Source organism: Lissotriton helveticus, chromosome 9 (genome assembly GCF_964261635.1).
Source record: "Lissotriton helveticus chromosome 9, aLisHel1.1, whole genome shotgun sequence".
Taxonomy (NCBI): domain Eukaryota; kingdom Metazoa; phylum Chordata; class Amphibia; order Caudata; family Salamandridae; genus Lissotriton; species Lissotriton helveticus.
This window is the reverse complement of record NC_136070.1, coordinates 1,225,600,599-1,225,625,035: the sequence shown is the minus strand read 5'-3', so window position 1 is coordinate 1,225,625,035 and position 24,437 is coordinate 1,225,600,599. Positions and strand designations below refer to the sequence as shown.

Genomic DNA, 24,437 nt, shown 5'->3' with positions numbered 1-24,437 from the left:
TGGCTCAGGGTTGAGAATCGTATTAAATTCAAAGCCCTGAGCTACATGTTCAAAATCAAATTTGGTAAGACACCCCAATATCTGAATGCCTTAGTTCACCCTTATCTCCCACCACGTCCTCTACGTTCCGCTACTCAGGCAAAATTCACGGTGCCTAGGACCAGATTGTCGTGAATGGGCGGTCGGTCCTTCTCTTGTCTAGGTCCCTCTTTGTGGAACTCCCAGCCTATGTCACTTCGGACTGAAACTATATATGAGAATCTTCGTGTTTAAAAACCTGGTTGTTTAATATGTAGAGCACTTTTTCCATAAGGTACAAAGGTATCCCCCTAATACTTTAAGGCCTAAGAGGAGGGGGAAAAGGAACAAAATGTAGCAAAGAAACCTCTTATCTGGCCTGTCTAATTTACAGATTGGTAATGACCCTAATGAATTATTTACTCACAGCAATAGAATCTTATCACACATGTGGGTTTTCTTTTTTTATATTTGTTTATTTATCAAATATATTTTATAGTATTTTTTGTTTGAAGACATCTTCAAGATTCAGTTCTTTAAGCATCACAGTTATAACATAAAGTGAAATCAATATGTTATTCAAACAAAGAGTCCCAAACATCTCAAGGCAAACCTTCAGTGGCAAGTGCTTTATAAAAGGAAGGGCCCCATGCATTAAAGGTTTTTATCCCATCTATGCCTATGGGGAAATGAGCTGATACATAAGGCCAATGTTATTATGAACATTCAGCAAACTTGGTAAAAAGATTAAGCCGCTTCTAGCTTTAGCTCAATGAATGCCTCGTGCTAGAACAGTAAACAAAACCCCTGTATTCTAGTTACAAAGATGTACTGCATGGGCTTATCTTCTGCTGGGAAAAGTTAACACACACTGGGGCATACGTACAAGGAAATGGTGCAGTGCAGCAAATTTGGCAGTGCTGAACTTCATCATTTCCAAAACACAGTGATGTGCTGTATTTACAACAATATGGTGCACCCCCGTTTTTCACTAGCGCTGGCGCTGAAAATAGCTGAACACAGACGCCCATGCACCAGAGTGGCAATTTGCTACTTGTATGTGTGCTGCATATTCACACATAGAAGTACCAAATCACCATTATTTAATGATTGTTTATGAGCAGGAAGGGACACCTTCCTGCACATGAACAATCATGAATGGTGCAGCACACATAGAAAAAGTAAGACCGAGAAGAAACAGAAGTATTCCTCCTCGTTGCACCAATCTAACGCCTGCTTTTGAAAGGAGCTGAGATGTACGGATCTTTGTAAATATGGGGCAGCGTCAAAAAGCAATGGTTGTTGCGGTGGAACGCCTCACAGCTACACCCATTGCACGCCCCTTTAATGTAGATAAAGCTTTGCAAACACGGTGCAGGGCCTTGCACCACCGTAACGTTGAAAAAAGTGACATCACAGACTATTGAGAACTTTTAGCAGCCCAACATAGTTAACCTGTGTTACCTTGTGACAGCTCTGCAATTGTAGCCAACAGTGATTTTCGCCCTGGGTCATGAACATTTGTATTTACAATACAGCTAATGACTGTCCTGACTCCTAATGCAAAATGCATTTGGCAAAAAACGCCGAACTAGCTGCCGGCGTCTCAGGTGAAATGTGGACACTTAGCAGCTCTGCAGGTTTGCCTGCGGGTGTGTATGTTCCTGTTTGGGTGGCTCAGTGAGTTAGTTGCCTGTGTAAAGTGGTCCATGTATGTTCTGGCCTATATTATTATTATTATTATTATTATTATTATTATTATTAGATTTTGTAGAGCGCGTAGTCACCCGTAAGTATCCCAGCGCTAAGATCCAATCAAACCAGAGGGACGCCCGGGGGGCGTCAGTTGCTTTGGTGAGCGTTCTGACTATGCCCGAGTGCTGTATGTGCCTTGGCAGGGTGGATCGGTGCTTGTATCGGTGCTTGTATGTGTCTTGCCTGTGTACAATGAAGCTCCTCCCTCTCTTGCTCTGTTTGCATGCTTGCATGTGTTCCTGTATGTTGTGTGTCATTGTGTGTAGGCTCTATAATAAAAACAGTATATTATGCTTTCTTTGTAATGTTTTGTTAAATCAGTTATGTTCTCTAACCTGCTTTCCACATCCTTTGCTCCCACTCAGGAGGAGAGATGGCAAACAAAGAAAAGTTTCACTGTTTGAAAGACTTCCACAAGGACATCCAGAAACCGTCTCCTGGAAAGAGTCCAGGGTCCCGCCCGGAAGACGAAGCTGAGGGGAAGCCACCCCAGAGAGAGAAATGGGCTAGCAAGATTGACTTCCTGCTCTCAGTGGCTGGTGGATTCATCGGTCTTGGCAACGTCTGGCGCTTCCCGTATCTCTGCTACAAAAATGGCGGAGGTGAGTAGAGCAACACATTTTCATCTTTGGTTTCAGTAAACAGTTCTGGCTTGACCAACATATGTTAATCACAAAAACACTTTTAAATGTACATCATGAATACATTTAACAAGGATTATTCTTCATGTACTTATAATCAAAACCACAGTGTTTACACAAATTCAATATTTTATTATTTTATTGTTTCCATTAGTGGCAGGTGAAGAAAGTGAGTGAGTGAGATTTTCAGATGGTGAATCCTGCAAACAGAATTATATCCAGGTACTTCTGAGAAATTGATTAGGCAATTTAGTGCTAGAGGAGAAAAGGGGTACAACTTAGCATTAAGTGTCAGGAACCAAGGGAGCTGGAAAGAGGAGATCTCTTCACTGGGAATCTTCTTTACCCTACTTGGTGTGCAGTAATCATTTGAAGGATAGATCAAGGGGCATATTTTTTTTGTTGCTCTCTATGTTGAAATGATCAACATGTGTGCCTATCAGCACCCATTCCTTATGGTGATTTTTGAGCCACCTGCCATTGAATGGTTATCACCAATCTATTACACTCTGGCAACCAAAGTAGTCAAGACATTTGTACTTGTAACTGTACAGGTAGAGGCCTTCTAGCCAACATGTAGAATTAGAAATAGCAAGCACAATTTTAAGAGAGATGGCGGTGTGCAGTTCAGATCACGGCACAATTATGAGTTGTGGTGACTGAGGCGGATCGATAAAAACCATTAAGAGCACAGTTACATGATGTACACATGTACACACGAAGCGTAATGGATACTTAAGGGTAGGAGGCCAACTGATTATGTTTTCAAGATTTGGAGGCAGTTTAAAGTATAAAGTTTGTACTTTAAAGATCCTGTATGCCTCAGGGTGGACAAGAGAAGTTATTCCATTGGATGTGCCAAGCAGCTCAAAGGGCCAACATCTTCAGGAGGTTGAATTAGGAGAAGGAAACAAGACGAGGAAGTTTGCATCATAATGATAAGGGTGAAAGCGAAGCCAAAGCAGGAGATAATATACCCAAGAAAATTGGTTTGGGTTAAATAGGAATGCAGTGTAGATTGGTAACTGGCGGGTAAGTGGGTGGAGAGAAGGGATCATCAGGAAACAAAGAATGATTGGTTCAAGAAATAGCATCTGTAGTGCCAAGCTTGCAGTGCCCAGGGAGAGACTAGTGGTCAACAGCATCCAAATTATTAGAGCAAGCAAAGGCTCTAGAGTCACCTCTGACAAGTCTGACTAGTTTGAGTGCTTGCCCATTTCTTTCCAATGCAACAAGTGACGATGGCCCATTTGTATTATCTGCATCTTTCAACCAATTCTTGGGCTCCAAAGCAGCCTTGCAGTAGCCTGTCCCCCCCGGAAGTAACAATTATATAAAATGTCAAGGCAGTAAAGTAATGTGAAGCCTGCTCCCTATCCAAAGCCAGGAAGTGGTCAACTTTATCATAAGGAATTTGCAGGTTTTAACTACCAGTTGTTCCTTAACAGATGTAAGGTGAGATAATTGTGACATGCCCAGGAAATGGTTATTCTTTGCTACCATACGTACCATTAATAGAAAGCTAGGAGCTAGAAGTGTTCTCTTTGTGCACTTTCTACTATTCGTCCTATCTTCACGTCTTTACTCAGTGACAACGTTTATTTGTTTTTCTCTTCCATTACAGGTGCATTTCTCATACCATATTTCATTTTCCTGTTCGGAGGAGGTTTGCCAGTGTTTTTCTTGGAAGTGGTGCTTGGGCAGTACACCTCCGAAGGCGGAATCACCTGCTGGGAGAAGATCTGTCCAGTCTTTACCGGTAATCAATAAATATATGTAAATATTTGACACAAGTTAATCCTTTAAACACCTACAGCGAGAAAAAAAAAACAATGCAAACAATTTTAAAATGTCTACAATAGTTTGATCAAAGTAACCTTGCCATTCCAACCTATTCTGTACTCTGGTAGCTGGGAAGGCATAAAGAAGGTGCATACAGAGGAGCCGCTGCTGAATAAATGTTGGACTGATCTATCCCTTTTGGGGCACAACTAATACTGATGTGTATAATGTTGGCTTCTGTGTGAAGTGGCAGAGTGAGCAAAAACAAGTCTATGGTATAGGACCCAGTATGGTGATCCAAGTATTCCGTCGAAGTTCTCCATTGGTTAGTCTACTCTGACATTGACATCAGTTTTTCTTTCACTTTCAGTTTGACTAGAAAAGACATGGTTATCCATCGAAACTACTTTTCTGTAGAGCATTAAGTTAAATTTGTGGATGCTTTAGTTCTAACAGGTCTTCAAGGACTGGCAGGACTCTTGACCTTCCCTTTAGTTTAGGTTTGGGCAGTTTGTGTAATATGTATGAGCAATGCAGCCAACCGTAAATCTTCCCATGAAATAGGGGGCACATAAAATCCCTTTTCTAAATCCAACCCCAGAAGTTGATTGCCCCTCAACATATCAATGATCCAGTTATAAGCTCATTTGGAAGCAGGCAGACTGGCTGTTCCAATGACCATGCTTAAATTTGTGCATTTTAAATGTTTGTGCGGGGGGTTTGCTTCACACATTTACTACCTTGTCGGTAGAAAGCATTCTAATGTTTCTTGTCCACAATCTTCCTTCTCCTCCTCTTTAATGTTATGTAATGATGACAACTAACTTATTTGCTGAATTAAATCATGCCTTTTACACGGCATGTGGTCCATTTTGGAAAGTGGTTGTCCTACTTCTTTCTTTCTTTTCTCTAGTCTCCCATTGATCCTCAGAGGAAGAAATTGTCTTCAGGTTGTTGTATATATCCATTTCCTTATGTTTTTTTTCGCAATTAATTCCCATTCTCTAGTTATGGCCTGCACAAGCGAACACCATACACTATGACTTCCATAGCTGCACTGCATCCTGTGGGTGAGGCCACCACAACTGAATACCATTGTGCAGATGTGCTCTGAATAGATAAAGATCATTGGCCAGATGTAGCTAAAACATAGGGCCCGATTCAAAGAATGAACTTAAGACTCATTCCTAAACTTACTACTATTTTGGTATTCACAGAATGCACTTACTATTTTTGGCATTCACAGAATGAACTTACTACTTTTGATATTCACAGAAGTTAGGATTTTGTCTTAAGTTTGACTTAAGACATTCTTAATACAGACTTAAGACAAAATCCTAACTTAAGTCTGTCTTAAGTTTGTCTTAAGTTTGTCTTAAGTCTGTCTTAAGTTTGTCTTAAGACAAACTTAAGACAAAATCCTAACTTCTGTGAATACCAAAAGTAGTAAATGCATTCTGTGAATGCCAAAAGTAGTAAGTGCATTCTGTGAATACCAAAATACTAGTAAGTTTAGGATTGAGTCTTAAGTTCATTCTGTGAATCAGGCTCATAGTCTCCAGTGGTCTCCAAAGCTAAATTCAAAGGTCTTAAGGTGGCCCTCTGAATTGAATGTCATTCTGTTAGTTAAGTGGTACTAGTGATTCATGCATACAGGGTTGCTGCTCTCTTTTGTCTGTAATGACTCACACAGGCTCAGGTTGCACTTCGACATCCTCAGTTGAACATAAAGGATTATTGTGCAGCATAGACTGCTCAAGGATCCCAGTAACCTACCATGGGCTTCGACCATAGCAGAGCATTTAACAAGTACACTGGAGTCAGACAGCAATGGAGCCATGTGAGCTGTATTACCGCGTGTGTTTACTTATTTGTTTTAGAGTTTTATGTAGCACTAGCTAGACCCGAAAGTATCAGATCACTTTACATGTTATGCAAAGAAATGTATTCATACTACATGTGAGAATTCGGCCGGGTTACAACAGTCGACCACATTATATAGAAAAATACAGCATTAAGGTAGTCAAACAGTTAAAGAAGAAGAAAAGAATACGCCATTAAGGTAATGACATTAGTGAACAGTTTGTAGACTGCACAAGTCAAGCACCCACTGCTGGAACAGGCCCCTTGCTCAGCCATAGGACCATTGGCCAGACATTATAAACAGGCACTGCCTGATTGGATTCTCAATTACTTGGGGTCTCTAGTACTGAGGAATGTATGTTCAAGTAAGTATCATCAAGGGTATGATAGAGAGCGGGGTCAGGTACATACATGTGGATAAAAGAATAGTAAATCTATGCTTCATATATACATGTATCTTGGCACTATAGCAGTAGTCAGTATTCTAGATTTGTAAGCTGAAACAAAAAGCAGATAATGTGGTAGAACACTGCGCTTAGGATGGCTTATATTTGTATGAGGTGTGTCCCTTGCACATGCAAGGTAAACAATACTCCCTTTGGATGAATACATGTGTAATGAAATGATGACTTCTCGTTGGACTACAACTATCCTACATAGGATGGCGGTCCTGCAGCAACCAGATTTAGCATTCCTTGCCCATAGTTGCCAGGCATGTAATTGGCAGTACCTTCACTCCGAGGATAGCTTATGTTTGCTGTTTGCATGACTGTACCTCCTTTTATGTAATAGTCAAGCTCTTGTTTGATTTCATTCACACAATTGTTAGGTTCTCCACCTGCCAATTGTTGGTAGAATATAAAAAAGTCCCAGGTATTGAATACCTTTTTGTCTTTAGGCCTTATATTAAGAAGAGGTTACTTATGCTTGGTACATTGTTTCTCCTTTGTTCATCAATTTCTTTTAAACGAGAACTTATAATGGAAGTGCAGGATGCATTATGATCCAATTGGACTGATATTCTGTCTATACAAATGTGTAAAAAGTCTAATTTATGTTCGGTTCATACATACAAATTTTATGTGCAGCTTTCTCAGTAGAATGTAAACATATACATGAATTCTGAACTGAACAAAGCAATCAACATGTATATATGTATGTATTTCTATAGCAGAAACCTAGTCCAAAGCAATAATGATGATAGGAGAGGTAGCTGGAGTATGGACAGTTAATACATTATGTAGTATTTTTAAATCATCATTTTTAAAGAGGCGAGTCTCGAACTCTTTCCTAAATTGGAGCTGCTTTGGTGTTATTGATGGATACGGGGATGTTGTTCCAGATCCTCAGTGCATGGATGGAAAAGGTCTACTGATTTGTTTTTTTCTTTTTTACACTTCCTATTCTGCAGTCTGGTGTCCTGAATGTGGGTGTGCCGAGAAGTACCAGGGATTGTGAGCTTGTCCGCTAGATAAGCGGTGGTGCTGTACATGATGTCTTTGTAAATGATGTGGCTGATTTTGAAGAAGTTGCCTGCTAAGAGGAGCCAATGAAGTTCCATCAGGGTGGGGATGATGTGATCATATTTCTTCCGACCTTGGATGAGATGACCTGTCAGCCTGTATGATGCTATTAAGGGAGGGCCAGTATGGAGTCTAGGAGGCCATGGAGCAGGTCATTACTACCAATCAGATGCAAGAAAACGATGGCTTGAACAGCAGGGCTGAAGTCGCTTTCTGGAAAAAACGGGTTTTACTTTCTTTAGACGAAAGAGCTGGCACCCGGCTGTCTTTGTTTTTTGTTTATTTATTTATTTATTAAAGGTTTGTATTTCGCTGGCTGGACCCGAGGGTATCAGAGCGCTTCACAGCAAGTACAGAGGCGTTAGACAGACATTGCAGACGGAAAACAAGGCAGGGAGCACAAGAGCGAATACAGTCTGTACAATAGCAGCCAAGCATAAAACAGGGCAGACAGTCATAGGCAAGTCAATCAGCTCTGAGGTGAACGAGAACATGGAACTTCAAAGTCCAGGTTGAGTTCTAGTTAACCCCGGAACGATCGAGGAAGAGGACTTTGAGTAACTTCTTGAATTTCGGGAAGTATGCGGTCATTCTGATGTGTGGGAGGATGGAGTTCCAAATCTTGGGAGCATTGCCCGCAAAGGATTTGCTCGATGTTGAGAGTTTCTGGGATTTCAGAGGAATGAGTAGGAGCATGTTGGAGCTTCTGAGGTTTCTAGACTGACCGGCCCTTTTGAGCTTGTTGGCCAGGTATTCAGGTTTGCTTGTATGCAGGGCTTTGTGTGTGAGGCAGGCTGTGCGGAAGCTGGCTCGTTGGTCAATAGGGAGCCACTTCAGATCCTTAAGAGCTGGGGTGATGTGTTAATATTTCTTTGTTCCCGTGATCATTCTTGCAGCGGCATTTAGGGTAGAGGTCAGAGGTCACAGGTGCCATTTGGCTGTTCCAGTCAGTGTGGCAATGCCGTAGTCAATTCTGGAGAGAACCAGAGCCTGCGTGGCCTGTTTCAAGTCTTTCGTGGGGAGAAAAGGTTTTAATTTGTAGAGCAATTTCAGGTTCAGGAAAGCACTTTTGTCAGTTTTTGAGACGTGTTCTTTCATATCCAGTTTGGGGGTCAAGGGTGATCCCTAGGGATTTTATGGAGTTCGATAGAACAAGAGGAACACATTGTTCTTGGCAATGTGCACCTTGAGGGTGAGGTTGGTGTCCAGGCAAAGTCTAAGTGAAATGGCATTCCCTAAAAGGTGGTCTTCAAAGCCATGAAGCCATGTTTGTTCTGGTTCGTGTTTGTGTCCATGGCAACTTAAAGGAATCCTGTTTTTGTTGTGTTGAGCTTCAAGAAGGCCCAGGGCATCCAGATTCAGATGAAGTGCTGGCAAGTTTTGATTGGTTGGATGTCTAAAGCAGAGGAGACTTTATTAAGTAGAGTTGTGTATCATCGGTATATTGCTGGATCTTGATGCTGTTATCTGTGAGTAGAGCACCTAGCGGCTCCATGTAAAGGTTGAAGGTGACAGGAGAAAGTATGTAAATCTGGGGGACTACTCGGATGATAAAAATCATCTGGGGCCTATGGTGCCCATATGATTGAACTGGTGTCTGTTGGAAAGGTTGGAGGAGCACTACATTGCCTGTGAATCCCATTCAAGACTCCAGTGTGCATATGAGGGTGGGATAGTCAACTGTCTGTAAGGCAGTTGAGAGGTTCCAGTAATATCAGGAGACAGGGTCATTGTTATCTGTGGTCAGGAGGGCATTGTCCAAAATAAGGATGATTAAGAAAATGTTTGTTTTTCAAGTCATAGTCTGTAGGTGCTAAACGTGTTTTTTTGTTGTGGACCATACTTGAAATCATAAAGATGGATTTCTTCTAGTTCTGAGTCACTCATAGGGGTGGGAAAAATGTGAATATTACCCACTCAGTTCACAACTAATTCCTCACAATAACCTAATAGCAGTGAGTTTTGCTTATATTACATCCTTAACATCCTGTTTGAGGACTTCTCATGATTTAAAAAATGCAAACTTTGGAAAATTAATAAAGCTTTGAAGACAAGGTTACAAAGTTTGCGGAGGGATTTTTAAAAAACTTTACACACCCCTAATATTTAGCACATTGCAAAAGTTAATACTGTGCTATGAATGATAGTCTCTCATTGTTTTGCATCATGACAGAAATGAGCAAATAGAATTGCATCAGTGCCGATATTGATCTTCGATATTTGTACGGCCTTGAATCCCATCTCTTATCTTCAATGCAGGGTAAACTGACCTTCTCTTTCCAATGTGTGTTCGACTGATGTGTTTATCTGATGAAATCTATTGCTTCTCATTACGTCTGAGAGTGGCCCCTGTTTTAGCTGTGTAGCCAGTCTATGCCACTCTGCAAAAACTTAGTAAATGCCTGCATTCCACTTATGAGCCATCATCATCTACGAGTTTATTGGACTGTAAACTGTGAATGCTTGGCAATATCAGGTTCAGTAATAAACAGATGCTTTCTAAATCCATCGCAGGCAAGTGCAGCAAATTCACTTGTCAGCATAAACAGTTGTACCTGGGAGGGAAAGTATTTTGAGAACCTGAAAGTAATATTATCTTCTGTAAACTCTAACTTAATAGAGCTTACCATGTGTTGCCAACATGACTGGGATTATTGCACAGCATGCTTCTGTGTTTGTCAGCTGAAGGAACATACTGCTATTTTAAAGTGATGCATAGATAGCATTTTTGCTTAGTTTAGAAATTGAAGAGTCATATGAAGCACACATTTTTCTACATGAAGTGCAGGGCAATGGTTGTATGTGATTTCGTGGGAAAACGATTTCATGGAATACCATTACTGAGAAAACATTTCATCTAAAATGTTTAATGGAAATTTTCAGAATGAATTGCATTTATCTTTTTGTAGAAACCAATTCATTGAAAGTCTTTTTGGTCTAAATTGTCTTTTGAATGCTTTTTTATTTTATGTAAATGCAATGGTTGCAGATCTTAATTTCAGAAATATTTTTGTCGGAGATATTTATTTCAGTGATTTACTTCACAGGACATTATTTCATATGTATATCGTCGACATTCTCAGACAATTACTTTGGATGCTTATAATTCTCGGAGCTCTCACCCCCCAGGAATAACATCCATTGCTGACCCCTCACAACCCTTAAACACTATAAATCCCTGCCCCCTAAAACTCTTCACCACAAGTAAACAACACTGATCCCTGAAGCCTAAAAGCCTTTTCTACCCAACAAATCCACCATCTCTGAGCTCTAAAATCACTCACTACACCTAATCCTACCCATTCCTGAACTCGAGAACCCATTTCTATGCCTAAACCCCACCCATTGTGTACCCCTTAAAACACCTCAGGTCATCGAAACTCCACTCTTCCTTGAACTCTAAAACCCCCTCACCACACTTAAACACCAGCCATCCATGACCCATAAGAACTCATCACACTAAACTACTCATCACTGAACCCTAAAAAACTCTTTATACATCTAAACTCCACCCATCCCTGAATCCTTAAAACCCCTCACTACCATAAACCCCACCTCATCCTGAACCCTAAAAGCTCTTCACCGTCTCAGCCGCTACCCAAAATTGAACCTTAAAAATCCTCACCGGCCCTAAACTCTGTCAATCCATGAACCCTAAAACCTCTCGACACTCATACACTCCACCTGTCCCTGAAAACTAAAAACACCTTACACACCTAAACACCACTCATCCGTGAACCTTAAAAAGCACTCACCACATCTGCACTCCACCCATCTCTGAACCCTAAAAACCCTATTCTATGACCTATCGCCAATTATTCCTGACCTCTAAGAACCCCCTCATCACCCTAAACATGATCCAACCCTGAGGCCAAAAATCCCACAGTAGTCCTAGACTCCACCCAAATTTAATGTAATTTTGGATTTTCTTTAAAATTATCTTTTATTTAAAATACAAAATTGTTCTTTTAATTTGCGAATTTTTTTATATTTCCTCAAAATTGTCTTTACTTAAAATTGATTTCTATGATTTAGATTCTTCCAATGTGGTTTCTATGTTTTCGTGTTTCTATGAATTCACCTACTACCTGGCACAACAACTTGTTGTCAGTGGTTTTCTTGATGTATTTTTATTGATCATCAAAACAGTTTTTGTGATTTGATATCTAATACCCTTATTTAGAAAATGGTGGCAAATGAGAATCTGCCCCCCCCAAAAAATAGAATTAGCATCACTGGCGGAATAACTGCCCTATTGATTGTATGCCACTTAGCGGACATTATATCTATGGAGGCTGCTGTTTTAATTTTAAGCTAAGAAAACCATAAATACATCAATATGGTTTCAATATTTATGATTCTTATATCTGAACTAAGGACATGTTATGCTTGAATCATCATTTTTCTAACACCTCCTATAAGTTTTCAGCTTTGAGTAGCTAGAAAGGAATATTTTTTCCTACAATGGTCACCTTAATTTTTTTTAAGTTACAGTTAATATCAGCGGGATTTATTTATTGCAAAATATCCATTTTCAGTAGTTGTCTTCTATTTTTACAACTTCACACACAAGGCAGAAACGTATTTTGCCAATTCTGCTCACCCTTGGTTTGAATGCTAGCTGAGCTGGTTCAAACCTTTCCCAAGTCGATAACACGGGCTATCGATTTTGGGAGAATGTCCACTTATTTTTCAATTGCCCCAAGACAATACAATTGCTATTCATGACTACACTTGGAATCACCACTGCAGATGAGTTTAGTTATCAAATTGTTATCCCATAGCAATATTGGTTCTCTGTGGCTTCTATTGGCTCAAAAACGTAGTTAGCTATTTTTATCTCCATTGTTCTGAATAACTCCATATAATATTCAGATTAACTTTTTACAAATGCTGCATCTGCATTTTTGGAAAACAAAGGATTTAATAATTTAATAACTTCACAAATAAAGCCATTATTTCAAACTGAATCTGTCTCTAGTTGTTCAGTGAGTTTTACTGTCACTCAACAACCTGACAAAGATGAAAGCTGAGTAAAAAATAATGGGAATTTTTGTTGGAAATCAAGGAATATTTCTTGCCACAAAGAGAATACATTTAAAACCGGTTATGCACTTGGATTTTTAGATAATGCTACAGTCCTCTTAAAAGAGTAAGGTGTTCCTTTGAACTGAAAGAGGCCTTGAATAAAGTTTCAGCATATTGATCTGTTTAGATCATTGTTGTCTTGGTTAAATTGGCTATTTAGGTCCTGTCGAAGTTCTTATTACTTTAACGTCTTGATACATAACCTACTTATTCCTCCTCAAATAGATGTCTTATTCAATAGCAAACAGATAAGTTGCTTTGCTTACTCTATTACTTTGACATTGTAATAAATTGTTATTTGTATTATTGATATTGATTTTATTACTCCTTATTGACTGCTTGTTAACTGGGCTTTGGTTTTCCCTACCCCTCACTGCTAATGTTTTCTTTTTCCAAATATCGATTGTCACCACGATAAACAATATTATTGAAGTAGTTTGTATTTGATATAATTAGCTGGAAGTGTGAATAATTTGTCAGAAGGCACAATCTAGTTGAGCAGAGGGGATTGAATTCTTGGAGTAGCAATATCGACCTGGAACAACATTACATCCAAAATATTGACTATCGCTGTATCGTCAAGTTAAGTCGATATGAAGTTTGGTATAGTACATCCATACCTCCCTACATATATGTACCTTAATGATACAGTGTAAATTCATATAATGATGCAGAATGTTTTCTGGTTTATATCTCAACTGTAATATAACGACATACAGGAACTGAGTGGTATATGAGGATCAGGTGGCAGAAAGCGGGACTTCGGTGATCTCCTTGGAAGGGCCGCAGTCTTGTGGAAAAAGCAATATATGTGTCCCATGGCACTCTATTTTGCGTGTGTAAAATCATATGATTTAGAAACTGACACTCAGTTACTTCTGGTGGCTCATAATTGGGATGACCTATTCAAGGATTGAAATGACAATATTTTAAAGTTTGCAAGTGAATCTGAATGGCATTTCCAAAGAATTTCTTACACCAAGCAGCTGCAGCTCATTTGAAGGGAGTTTTGCTCTCATCTACTTCCTCCCCATTTCCTACCTCTGCAATCAACCAATGAAAGCCTTGTCATATCGAGCAATAACATATTTTGAAGATAGTAAGGAATGATATTAGAACCTTGTGTCACTGTAAGTTCATGGTTACCACAACAGGTATCACTGTAGAGCAGCTGATTTCAACCTTTCAGAAAAATGTATACACTCTTTCCCTATTGGTTCTAAATTTTAGTGCAAAAGGAATGACTAAGGGTAACCTGTTACATTTGCTTCCCCAGGTATCGGTTATGCTTCCATCGTGATTGTGTCCCTCCTGAATGTATATTACATCATCATCTTGGCCTGGGGGATGTACTATCTCCTCCAGTCCTTCCGGAGCAGACTGCCGTGGGCCTACTGTCACCAGACATGGAACACTGACAACTGCATAGAGGACACCTTTCGGAAGAACAAGACCCTGTGGATGTCTCTTAATGTGACAAACTTCACATCTCCTGTCACAGAGTTTTGGGAGTAAGTTATTTATTTCTAACCAGAAGAAGATCCACATAACTGTACATCTTACACCATGATCTTATTGTATACCTCTGAGGCTGAGGTGATGTCATACGTCATGCAGAAGCCTGGGATCCCATAATAGCTCCAGTGATTTACTCAATACAGTTTGTAAGTCGAGCCTAGCGAAGCGCGCATGCGCTGCATTAGGAGATGACCTTTAGAAATCGGTCTGCACTTTTCCTCACACTCGTGCATGTGGCGGTATCCAGCTTGCGGGAGCAAGCAGCGGTGCGCAGGGGCCATCTGTTTGTAATTAGCGTGGCCGCACGCGCGCGCGCTCACTGTCGCCTTCACTTTCTTTCCATCTCTTTGTGTAGTCTTTGCTTCGATGGAGATATGCGGGCGCTTGTTTATTTATCATCCTTGTGATTATCTCTCCCGCTGCACTCCGTTTTACTCTCTCTTGCCCGCCTGCTTTACGGCTAATCTAGAGCCTTGTTTTCCAAAGAGTACAAACATTCTTAAAAATATATACTTCAGACATATGCAACATATACACTGTGCATGCCTATTTATTCATAAAAACTCTTTTAAAGTCTGTGCCCTTGTGTGTAGCACTCAGACTGCTAACCGGCCTAATCGACACTAAACACAAATCCAAAATAAACATGTAAAATACCAATCGTTGCAGGTCTGCCTTTCATGACTATGGTCTTATTGCCTATTAAATATATTGCCCTCTTCTTAGCTTTATTTGAATGAAATTATTTTTATTTCAGTTTTTCAGTGCTGAGATTAATTAGTTTATTTAAACTGTATGGATGCTGGGTTCCGATCCTTCCACTTCTTAAGTGAAGCCCGCGGTACCAAAGTTAGACTCGCCCTTACAGAAGCAGTGTCGCCAGTACAGGCTGCTTTCATTCTGACCCTGCAGCTGCAGTTTCTTTATTTTGTTTTTTTTAGTCTGAACTTCAGCCCTGTGTCATTGGCAGAAGCACCAAACCTGACTCCTGTGTATTGCTGCTGTATTGGGTGGTGGAGCAGGAGGAACAGGCGCAACCAGCTGTTATTTTGTATTTTGCAGGTGCAAGGGGTGGTGTTGCGGGGGAGGGCAGCATAGGCAGGCAACAGTATTTTGTATTTGCTTAGGAGGACGTGTAGGATCAGGGCAGCAGGACTCAAGTGGAGATAATATGTTATGTGTGGATTTGTGAGACACCCTCCCCCCATTTTTCTTGCTGGACTACTGCACTGTTAGGACAGTTGAAGTGGGACAAAGAAACACTAAGGTGGCCAATACAAAATATAGAACTACGGCTGGCACTGGAATCCACAGCTAGGCACCTGTAATGCGGGCACCCACAATAAGGAAAGTGGCACAGTGCCATAAATACACAGTGACATCTATAATGAAGACACACCGCAAAAGCACTAACAACCAAGGTAAAGGACCGAATGTTCATTAACCTCACAAGGAAGTCTATAGATGTTGCAAAGGAGCAATAACTGTTAAGATGATCACAGCCAGGTCCATTTCGTGAAGCCCTATGCAGATTGTGCCCCACCTCAATGGACATGGCCTGAAACCATGATGTTGGGGCTCTTTACATGGAAGGTTGTGTCTTTGGAGGCTAAGGTAGGCTGAAGAACTTGACTGAGGACCTTGCCATGGTGGAACATAAGCTGTCCCTTTTCTTGATGCATTGGTTGGCAACAGGGCCCCTTGTGACTTTGTCCATGCAGAGTAGAATTGGAGGTCTAGTGGAGCGTCATCTTCCTCTCTGACCTGCCCACAGCTAGGGGACATGACACATGGTAGTCTCCAAGTGATCTTCTGAGAGATGCAAAGGAGGCGGAGGTTTATATCTTTGATGTATGGCATGTCCATGTGTTCTGCCCAGACACATTAACAAGGGGCGGAGACACACGGGGACATGCACGCGTTAACACACACAAGCATGCACAAGCACACACACACACACACACCTACCTTTAAATATCTTGTTTGGAAGGAGCTAACTTAATTAGCGAGTCTTCTGCAGTTCTGTGCCCTTGATATGAACAAGTGACAGAAGTAATTTTCTGACTCACACTTCTGTGGTTTAGTTATGGTATGTGACGTCCAAATGCATCTAAGTTACCCATGCAAGGATGTGACCTGAGTGAGAATGTTACGTACAGTATGTGCACCTTTCACTTTTTTGTTAGTGACTCCTAGATAAAAAGAAGTAGCCAGTCCATGGATGTTCAGATGAGTGGTCACGGAAGTACAATAATGTGATGAGTAATTTGATTTGGTATATTATTTATATAGTACACATTCACTGCTTGGAGATTTTTTTCACTGAAGCAACAGCGACAAACAATAACTCAGTTAGTCTGGGTTTCAATGACATAACATCCATTACAAGAGAAGTCAGCAGAATGGGGACATTTTGAGGACTTTCCCAAAGGTTAGCTGATTAGAGGATGTGGCCTAAGGGCTAGGGCGGTCAACCTCGATGCATTGGCATAGCCAATAGGTATCGCTTTTGGGACCTTATAAGTATTTAGTTATGCAGCGAAATATCCTTGGTACAACAACATCAACTGTTGCATGGCCAAACACTTATAAGGTCCCAAAGGCGAGACCTATTGGCTTTACCAATGCATGTTTAGTGTTTACATTTTATAGCTGTCATCTGCCTATGAAATCTTTTGGAGGAAAATGTTACTCACATCACAGAGGTTTTGCAATGGAGCCTGCAGCAAATTAGTAGAGCTACATCACAAAGATGTGCCAACTCTATAAAAGCACTCCCTGGTCTGTATGCGGAGCGCAGATAGTTTTGCTTACATGGAATGTGAATGCACTTCCATTACATGATCTGCATTGAATACACTGCATAAATTAGCTTTCTCTTGTTGACTCTTGCTTAATATCTAGCTTTGTTGAGGCATATGTTGAAGTTTCTGTCTCTGTATTAAGTATCTTAGTTAGTGTAGTGTGGTGTCCATAACTCAGGTTTGCGATTGCTGATATCACAATTGGAGGGAATTGTACTCTCCCTCCCTGGTACCCAGCCCCCAGCAGAGACTATGTGAGCTTCCCTCAAATATACACACTCTCAAACAAAAGCAATCACACACACATGTGGACTGATGCATATGAGGTATAGCTGATACAGCAGTGTCAGAGAGAGGAACTGTTTTGTAATGACATCAGCAAAACTTGGCTCACAAAGTGGCATACATACATGTATATAGAACACATACAATTAAAATATCTTTAGAATAACAAAATACAACCAAAACTTGGCAAAACCCATAATTATTATGCAGTAGCAGCTATACAGCGCTTGCTACTGGTAAGTGGGGTGTTGAAATGCCTGCCCACACATTGAAGAGATATACAACATGCAGGGTGGTGGATGGGAGAGCGTTGTCTTATTACTGAGCCTATGAAGTGTTTCCATGTTGTGTGGTTATTGTGTTGTGGGACGCTGTATTTAGTAGTTTGCTGAGTGAAAGCTGTGTGAGTGGTACACGTGTGATTTATGTTATGACATATGTTGGCAGCATTAGTTAGCTCTACAGGTCCCTTTTTGGTATTTGCAGTTATTATATTGAAGAATCCACCACTGTTTTTACAGTAGTTGCTGCATTAATATCAACCCTTCTGGGTTCTTATGAGGCTGGCTAGGTCTAAGGAAGAAGGAAGAGAGGGTCAAAGCTCTTAAGGACTTTGGGGCATATTAACAAGATGTGCGTTAAAAAACGCACATCGCACATTTCAGTATCGCCGGATTTTTTCGCCGTGTTAGCTCGTTATTATCAACACGCAACACGTAGGCGATAGTAAATCCTGCGATAGTGAACATTAGCGCGTGAAAACAAGCGCTGTTTTCACGCGCTAATGTGTGCCTTGATAATATGGGGGGGGGTGGATTCAGCTTTATGATCCACACCCCCATGTTATCAATGCCTAACGCCTTGTCAGAGCAGGCATTGGGAGACCTACGATAAACGAGTTTATCGCAGGTCTTTTCCTCCCAACGCCTGCCTTGGTGATAGGGTGTTCCCACCTCCAACCACATTTTACATGTGGTTGGACGTGGGAACGCCCACTTTGCATGTCATTAGCGATGTTTCTCGCTGATATGCAAAGTGGGCTTGAGGCAGGCGTTGGAATGCCCTTGTGAATAGGGCGCTGGAAGTATTGCCACTTTCTCGGCGAATTGTGCCGAGAAAGCGGCGATACTTCAGCTTGTTAATATGCCCCTATATGTCTCTCTTTCTGGCCCCCTATTCTGTGGTTGAGAGAGTTTGGTAGTTTTAATATACTTTTGATTCTGAGTATTTTATCTAGATCTGGAGACTCCATCTTTGTTAGAAAGGTTGGGAGCAGTGGTGATGTTGTTGTCAGGGCTGAGGATGTATTTAGACGAGGTCAAGGAGGAAAGTAACTCGATGTTAGAAATATGCATACTGACTGAATGAATTCGCATTGAAGAAGAGCCAGTGAAATAATACGAAATTGCTCAAATTGAAGACTTTTGAGGATATGGGAATTTTCATTTACAGAAAGAATGGAGAATACACTTACATTTTGCCAAAATTGGCTGCTGCATTACCCACAGAACTATAAAGAGTTTGGGGTTTATCCCTGTTCTCATAGGGCATAGAATCCAAAATCTCTTCCATTGCCTGTTAGCCTTGTGAATGACTTCATAAAATAGTGAAAGGCCCCACACCCTTCTTCGTATGCCAAACATAAGCCCCTGACTTGGAATAATTACTACAGCGTTGCTACCCTCCAGCTTCAGCATGCTGTTGTAACTCCTTTTCCCCTCTTCACCTGCAAAGTGCTTTCAAGCAGCCATAAGGCTATGAGAGTGTTCAATAGGCTAAATTTAATATAACACACATACTCTACTAGGTTTCAGTCTGAGGCAGAGCTAGAGACAAACAAGTCAAACCCTAGGCCTTAGTTTTATTCTGCAGTAGAAGACTACTCTATTCCTGACTTTATAAGGATCCCATGATCAACAATAACGATGACTACACATGACTTCTCAATAAAACGTAATTTTTTGGTTCTATAATAAATGCATACTGAAATAAAGCATTTATGAATTATACCATGTGTATGTGTACATGTATAATGATGTATTATATGAAGCTAAGCTAGCTGGCGACCAGGGAGCTGTATATAGGTGAGTAGAAGTTGATTCAAGATTGTGTTCAGCAATTTGGGGTCAGAGGTAGGTAAGTGGATCTAGATGCTTTTCTTGTGGGTCCAGGTGGGTGGACCCTAGCTGAGCACTGTGAAGTACTTATTGAAGGATAGGTTCTCAGTTCTTTCCTGAACTGTAGCAATGAAGGAGATTATTTGATACTAACAGAGATGTAGGTGAAGATGTTGAGGGCATAGTTAAAAAAAGGCTTGCTAATTAGTTTTTCTTTCATGTTCTTCTAATCTGTAAATCCCCCTCATGTGTATTCATGACCAGGAGCATTGCTTGTGAATGCTTTGTTTTTGTTTTAGTGGTTTTTGAAGATGATGCTAGTTTGGAGGGACAACTAGTGGAGAACCTGCGAAATGGGGGAGATGTGTTGCACTTGTTTCTGTGGCATAGAATATAGTGTTAAACGATAGAAAAGCTTGTTCTTTTATACTTTTAAGATGGCTGCTGCACTGCATGATGCAACATACATTGTGTTGTCAAAATGCATCACCAATGTGGTGGCCATTTTTAAAACACTGTTAGCTGTACTTTCAAGATGGCAGCCATGTTGTTTGACGCAACGTGACAAGATGTGACGATGCAATGCACTTTGCATCGTTCAACACTGCAGCCATCTTGAAAGTATACAGAACAATGTTTTAATTGATTTATATATTTTTAGCACTGCTAGTTACCGCACAACAGAGGTTCCTTGGGAGGATGGATGATGGGAGACACATGTAAGAACAACATCCCATACATTACCAAGGCTGCTATCCAGTGCCTGGAATGTCGCTGAAAAGCATCAGGTAGGATTGAGGAGATTGGGTGAATCGTTGTAGCAATAAAAAGAGCACAAGAACCCCCTGAAGAACAAGACATTCACGTTTCGTGAAGTGACAAACTAATGAAAAAGTAGTTCCATAACACCAACAGTCAGTCAGTCAGTCAGAAAGCTTTATTTCGGCTATTGCAGCCATAAAAGTACATATAAAATAGCATTATCCATTAAACATAGCTCATAAAATAACATGTTAATTAGAGATTAAAAAAATACAATTGTCGTTAGGACCCTTGGGAGTCAAAAAGTATCAACATATAGAGGGTCTCACCCCCTGAAATCAATTGTCACGGGTGTGGCAGCAAACAAGGGCAAATACTATAACAAGGACATCTTTTTCAACAATAAAACCAGTATAGTCGGTTAAAAAAGACACTTTTAAAGTATAAATTAAGCAAAAAATGTTTTAAATAAAATTCATAGCCTAAATTTATACAAGTTTAGGATCACAAGGGTAATCATAAGGAAACGCGATTGCCTATGTTCTCAGTTCAATCTTTCAATAGGCGTCTGCGTTTGCACCACATTGCACATAGAAATTTGGAAAAACGGGGTGAGTATCGTGTTTTAGTACCCTATAGAGTTCTCTATGGTCTCTTATACCCAGATTTCTGCAGAGTTGGAGGACCCATTTAGATCTAGCCCTTTTATATGCTAAGCAAAAAAAAACACATGCATTTCTCTTTCTTCTGCTATTAAACACCCAGGACAAAGTTGTTTAGAAACACCCGCCCAATTATTAATAAACGCATGGAGCGCTAGCGACCCGTGCCTGAATTGTAGAAACAGTTTCTTTACTGCAAGGGGTTGAATGGAGTCCAACACCAACTCCAAATTGTAATGCTGTTTTGCATCCAGAAACCTGGAAGTCAGGCTGGATGAGTCTACTGTCTGCAAAATGCGTGCCAATTTTTATTCTTTCAAAGCAGTTGCTAGTGATTTTTTAGAAATGACTGAACATTTCTCCTCTGGTGCCGACCACAGGTCATCCCTCCCTGTAGCATGAAATGTGATCCTAATAAAGGACAACCACAGGATATTCCTTGCCCCCAAAGTAGACATAACAACTTTTAGCTCCTCCCTATAATTTCCTAACTCTGGCGTACTCCATAACCGTCGCCAGTAGAGGAGTAGAAGGATAAACTATAACCAATCAAAAGCAATGGTACAGAAACTATGCTTCATGGGAGGGAAACAGAATAGGAGGTACGTCGTCCAATGGAGAGCTGGGAACTGAGATTAACAAGAAAGCCATCTAATCATAAGCTGATTCTGGACAGTATTTTATACAGTGCTGTCTGTGACAGACAACTGGAGGTATCTGTAGCGAGACCGCAAAAACCTAAAATATTCTTACATCTAAAAATCACCAGTTTCTACAGTAACTCACTAACATATTCCTTGATCCTAATGCATTTCAATCGAAACTTCAAGCTGTCCCGACATTTCAATGTCAGTGGATCCTCTTTCAAAAATGAAAAGCTAAGATCTATGTAAATGTGATTTTGTAAACAATGCCAGAATTATGCCCTGACATCTCTCTCTCCCTTCACCAGGCCTTCAGATGGCTTGTGAAGACCTGACTCTCCTCTCAGCTCTAACTCCTCGTTTGCTCCCCGCTTAGACCTGCTTCAGCGCTGGGACGCCTCTTTGCCGAGGCAGCCATGCGCTCTGCAAGTATTTTTTAATCTAATCTGTGGGACTATTAGCAGTTATGTAGGTGTGACAATGCCAGTTTGAATGGCTGATGGATAAGTGCATTGGCCTTGCATGGTTTTGGCTGTAGACTGTTTGTTTTGTTATGTGTATTATTGTAATTGGATAGCTTTGGTCAAATGGTAATAACCTCTGTTTGATCGGGAAACATCCTTTACGACGCAACATTTACCACGCAGTACCTTTACAACGCAGGATTTACAACGCAAGTCATTAGAATTGTTTAATTTACTATCCAAAACCTTCCCTACTATCCACGGGGACTGGAGTTGGAATAGTAAATTAAACTATTCCACTATCCAGCACCCCCCAACGCAAGTCATTGTAACGACTTGCGTTGTAAAACCTGTGTTGTAAAGGCATGCGTGGTAAAAGCATGCGCTGTAATGACATACATCCGTTTGATCACCTCTGTGTGGGTACTCCTATCCTTGGATGGCCGTATCTTCACGTCCCCACCTCCAAACCCAGTGCCTCTGGAAGTCACTTACTTCCTGCAATTCATGATAGGATTTACTGGACATGACTGGGACCAGGGAATGAGGCACGTACAAATCCACCTTCCAAGACAGTCGATCCATGTGCACAGGCTGTGAGGCTTGCAGTTGCCGTTGACATTGTTGGGAGGAAGCAGGCAGGCCATCTCATCTGAGTGCTAGTGGCACAAAGTGGAGTTGCAATAAGTAGGGGTGCAGCAGTAAGTTGGTGATACATGGTCTTGTGTCTCAAGGCTGTTATTCAGCTAAATGCTGATGTGCAGTGGGGGTGCAGCGGGTTCACCCTCCCAGTCAGTATTATGTGCAGCTCAAGACGTCCTCCTGGCGCTGAACATCTCACCATACAGTCAAATTCCGACTGACCAGGATCCAAGCCATACCCTCACCCCCATATTTGGAGAAGTGTGGCTCAATGGTTAGAGCGGCAGACCTTGATGCAGAGCTCTGGCCCGGGACCAGGGTTCGATTCCCGCCTTGGCGGTTATTGGGCTTAAATTCCTCGGACCTGATATTCTCGCCTCAGTGCCTATTCTAATCATGAGTCCCACTCTGCAACTCTGGGCAATAGCTTACTTAACCTCCACACCGGCCCCAACAGCGCTAGGATGCCTGGCTTCACCTTGGGGATGCCCAGGAGTGGACATTTCACAGGGAAAAGCCAGGAAGGGTTCCTTAGTGGTATGAGTACAAGCGCCGGGAGACCCCGGTCCGGGGTAGCTGTGCGCTATGCAAGTACAACACATTTACATTTACATTTACATATATAGTGCAAAGTGGGGATGCATGCAGAAGTAAAAATTAGACCACACATGTATCTAGTGGTGGTCAATTTGTCCTGCTTCTGTACACCAGGAACTTTGACTCAACGCCTTAAGATGGCCATGCCTATGAAAATTCAATCAGACTTGGGCTTTTCCGGTACACCACCTGCTAGGGTTTTTTAAGGTCGCATATCAGCAATATAATCCCTCAACTATTACATTGATTGTAACAAAATTAGAGCGTCCGGGCAAAGCAGAGCTATTTACTTTGGATAATTTCCTTTGAGGTTCCAGAGAACAAACTCACAGTGCTAACACCATGTTTACCTAGCGGGTGAATAATTTACGGTGCAGCCTCAGTCTATGTCAACTTGGTTTGCAGAAGCTGCTACCGTGCCAATGTGACTCTCTTCAAAAAAGCGATACGAGTTTGTGTAGAAATGGACACTGTTTGCATTTGTGACATTTTTTACACTGGTCCCCAAGAATTAGCAGCATCCATCAGATCTGGTTCCAGCAAGTCCGTCCACATCATCCATCATTCTGCTTTATCACTTTGCGGTCTACTGTTATTCTACTCTGGTAGCTTTGACCATCGCCTAAGTAGTTCAACAGCACCCGTGTGCTGCAGGGATTTCCTTCCTTACAGAAGACTCCGTTATCTCTCTCAGGCTCTTTCTAAAGAATATACTGAAGCAGGCTAGTGGACCACACATCTGCAGGCTTCTAAAGATTGTTTTCTGGCACCTTTGCAAAAGCTGGGACCTCTGAAGAAGGATTCATGGTTGCACCGCTGATAAGAACAGGTTGCGGAACAGAAGCAACAAAAACAGATGTTCCCTTCTATTATTATTGAGAGACGAGGTTGATTCAGATGCTGGCACACCAAAAATGGCATCAGGAAACCCACAACTTTCAAACTCTGCATAGAGGATTTGCCCAGTTGCCCTAGATTGCTTCAATTGGAGCAGTAGTTGGCTTGCATTAACATTGCCTTTGTCTTATAAACACAAAGGTTCACAGCCAAAGAAATAACTTCCTAGGTTAGGGTGAGCCAAGCTCAGATTACTGGGTGACAGCGTGGTCTCCCACGTATTGTGGGTACAATCTGAAAGGTGTGCACACTTATCTGAAAGGGCAGCTTGTTTAAGTAAATTACATGTAGGGTAATGTTAGATTTCTACTTGTCTCGAATAAATGTACAGGGTTTAAAAGTTTTAGAAATATCCATATTCAGGTGTAAAGTTTA

At 41.1% G+C, this 24,437-nt stretch overlaps 1 protein-coding gene across 6 annotated transcripts in view; it reads left to right on the top strand.

Moving 5' to 3' along the window:
• Positions 1-24,437, top strand: part of LOC144782386 (sodium- and chloride-dependent taurine transporter) — a 316,730-nt gene that overhangs the window by 197,572 nt on the left and 94,721 nt on the right. For all 6 annotated transcript variants that reach the window (XR_013601142.1, XR_013601143.1, XR_013601146.1 and 3 more), the window contains exons 3-5: positions 2,139-2,375; positions 4,039-4,173; positions 13,947-14,181. Coding sequence is in view for 1 of the 6 variants with exons in the window: in XM_078661713.1 (XP_078517839.1) it covers positions 2,147-2,375; positions 4,039-4,173; positions 13,947-14,181 (599 nt within the window). In the remaining 5 variants the exon portion in view is untranslated. The remainder of the gene's footprint in view (positions 1-2,138; positions 2,376-4,038; positions 4,174-13,946; positions 14,182-24,437) is intronic.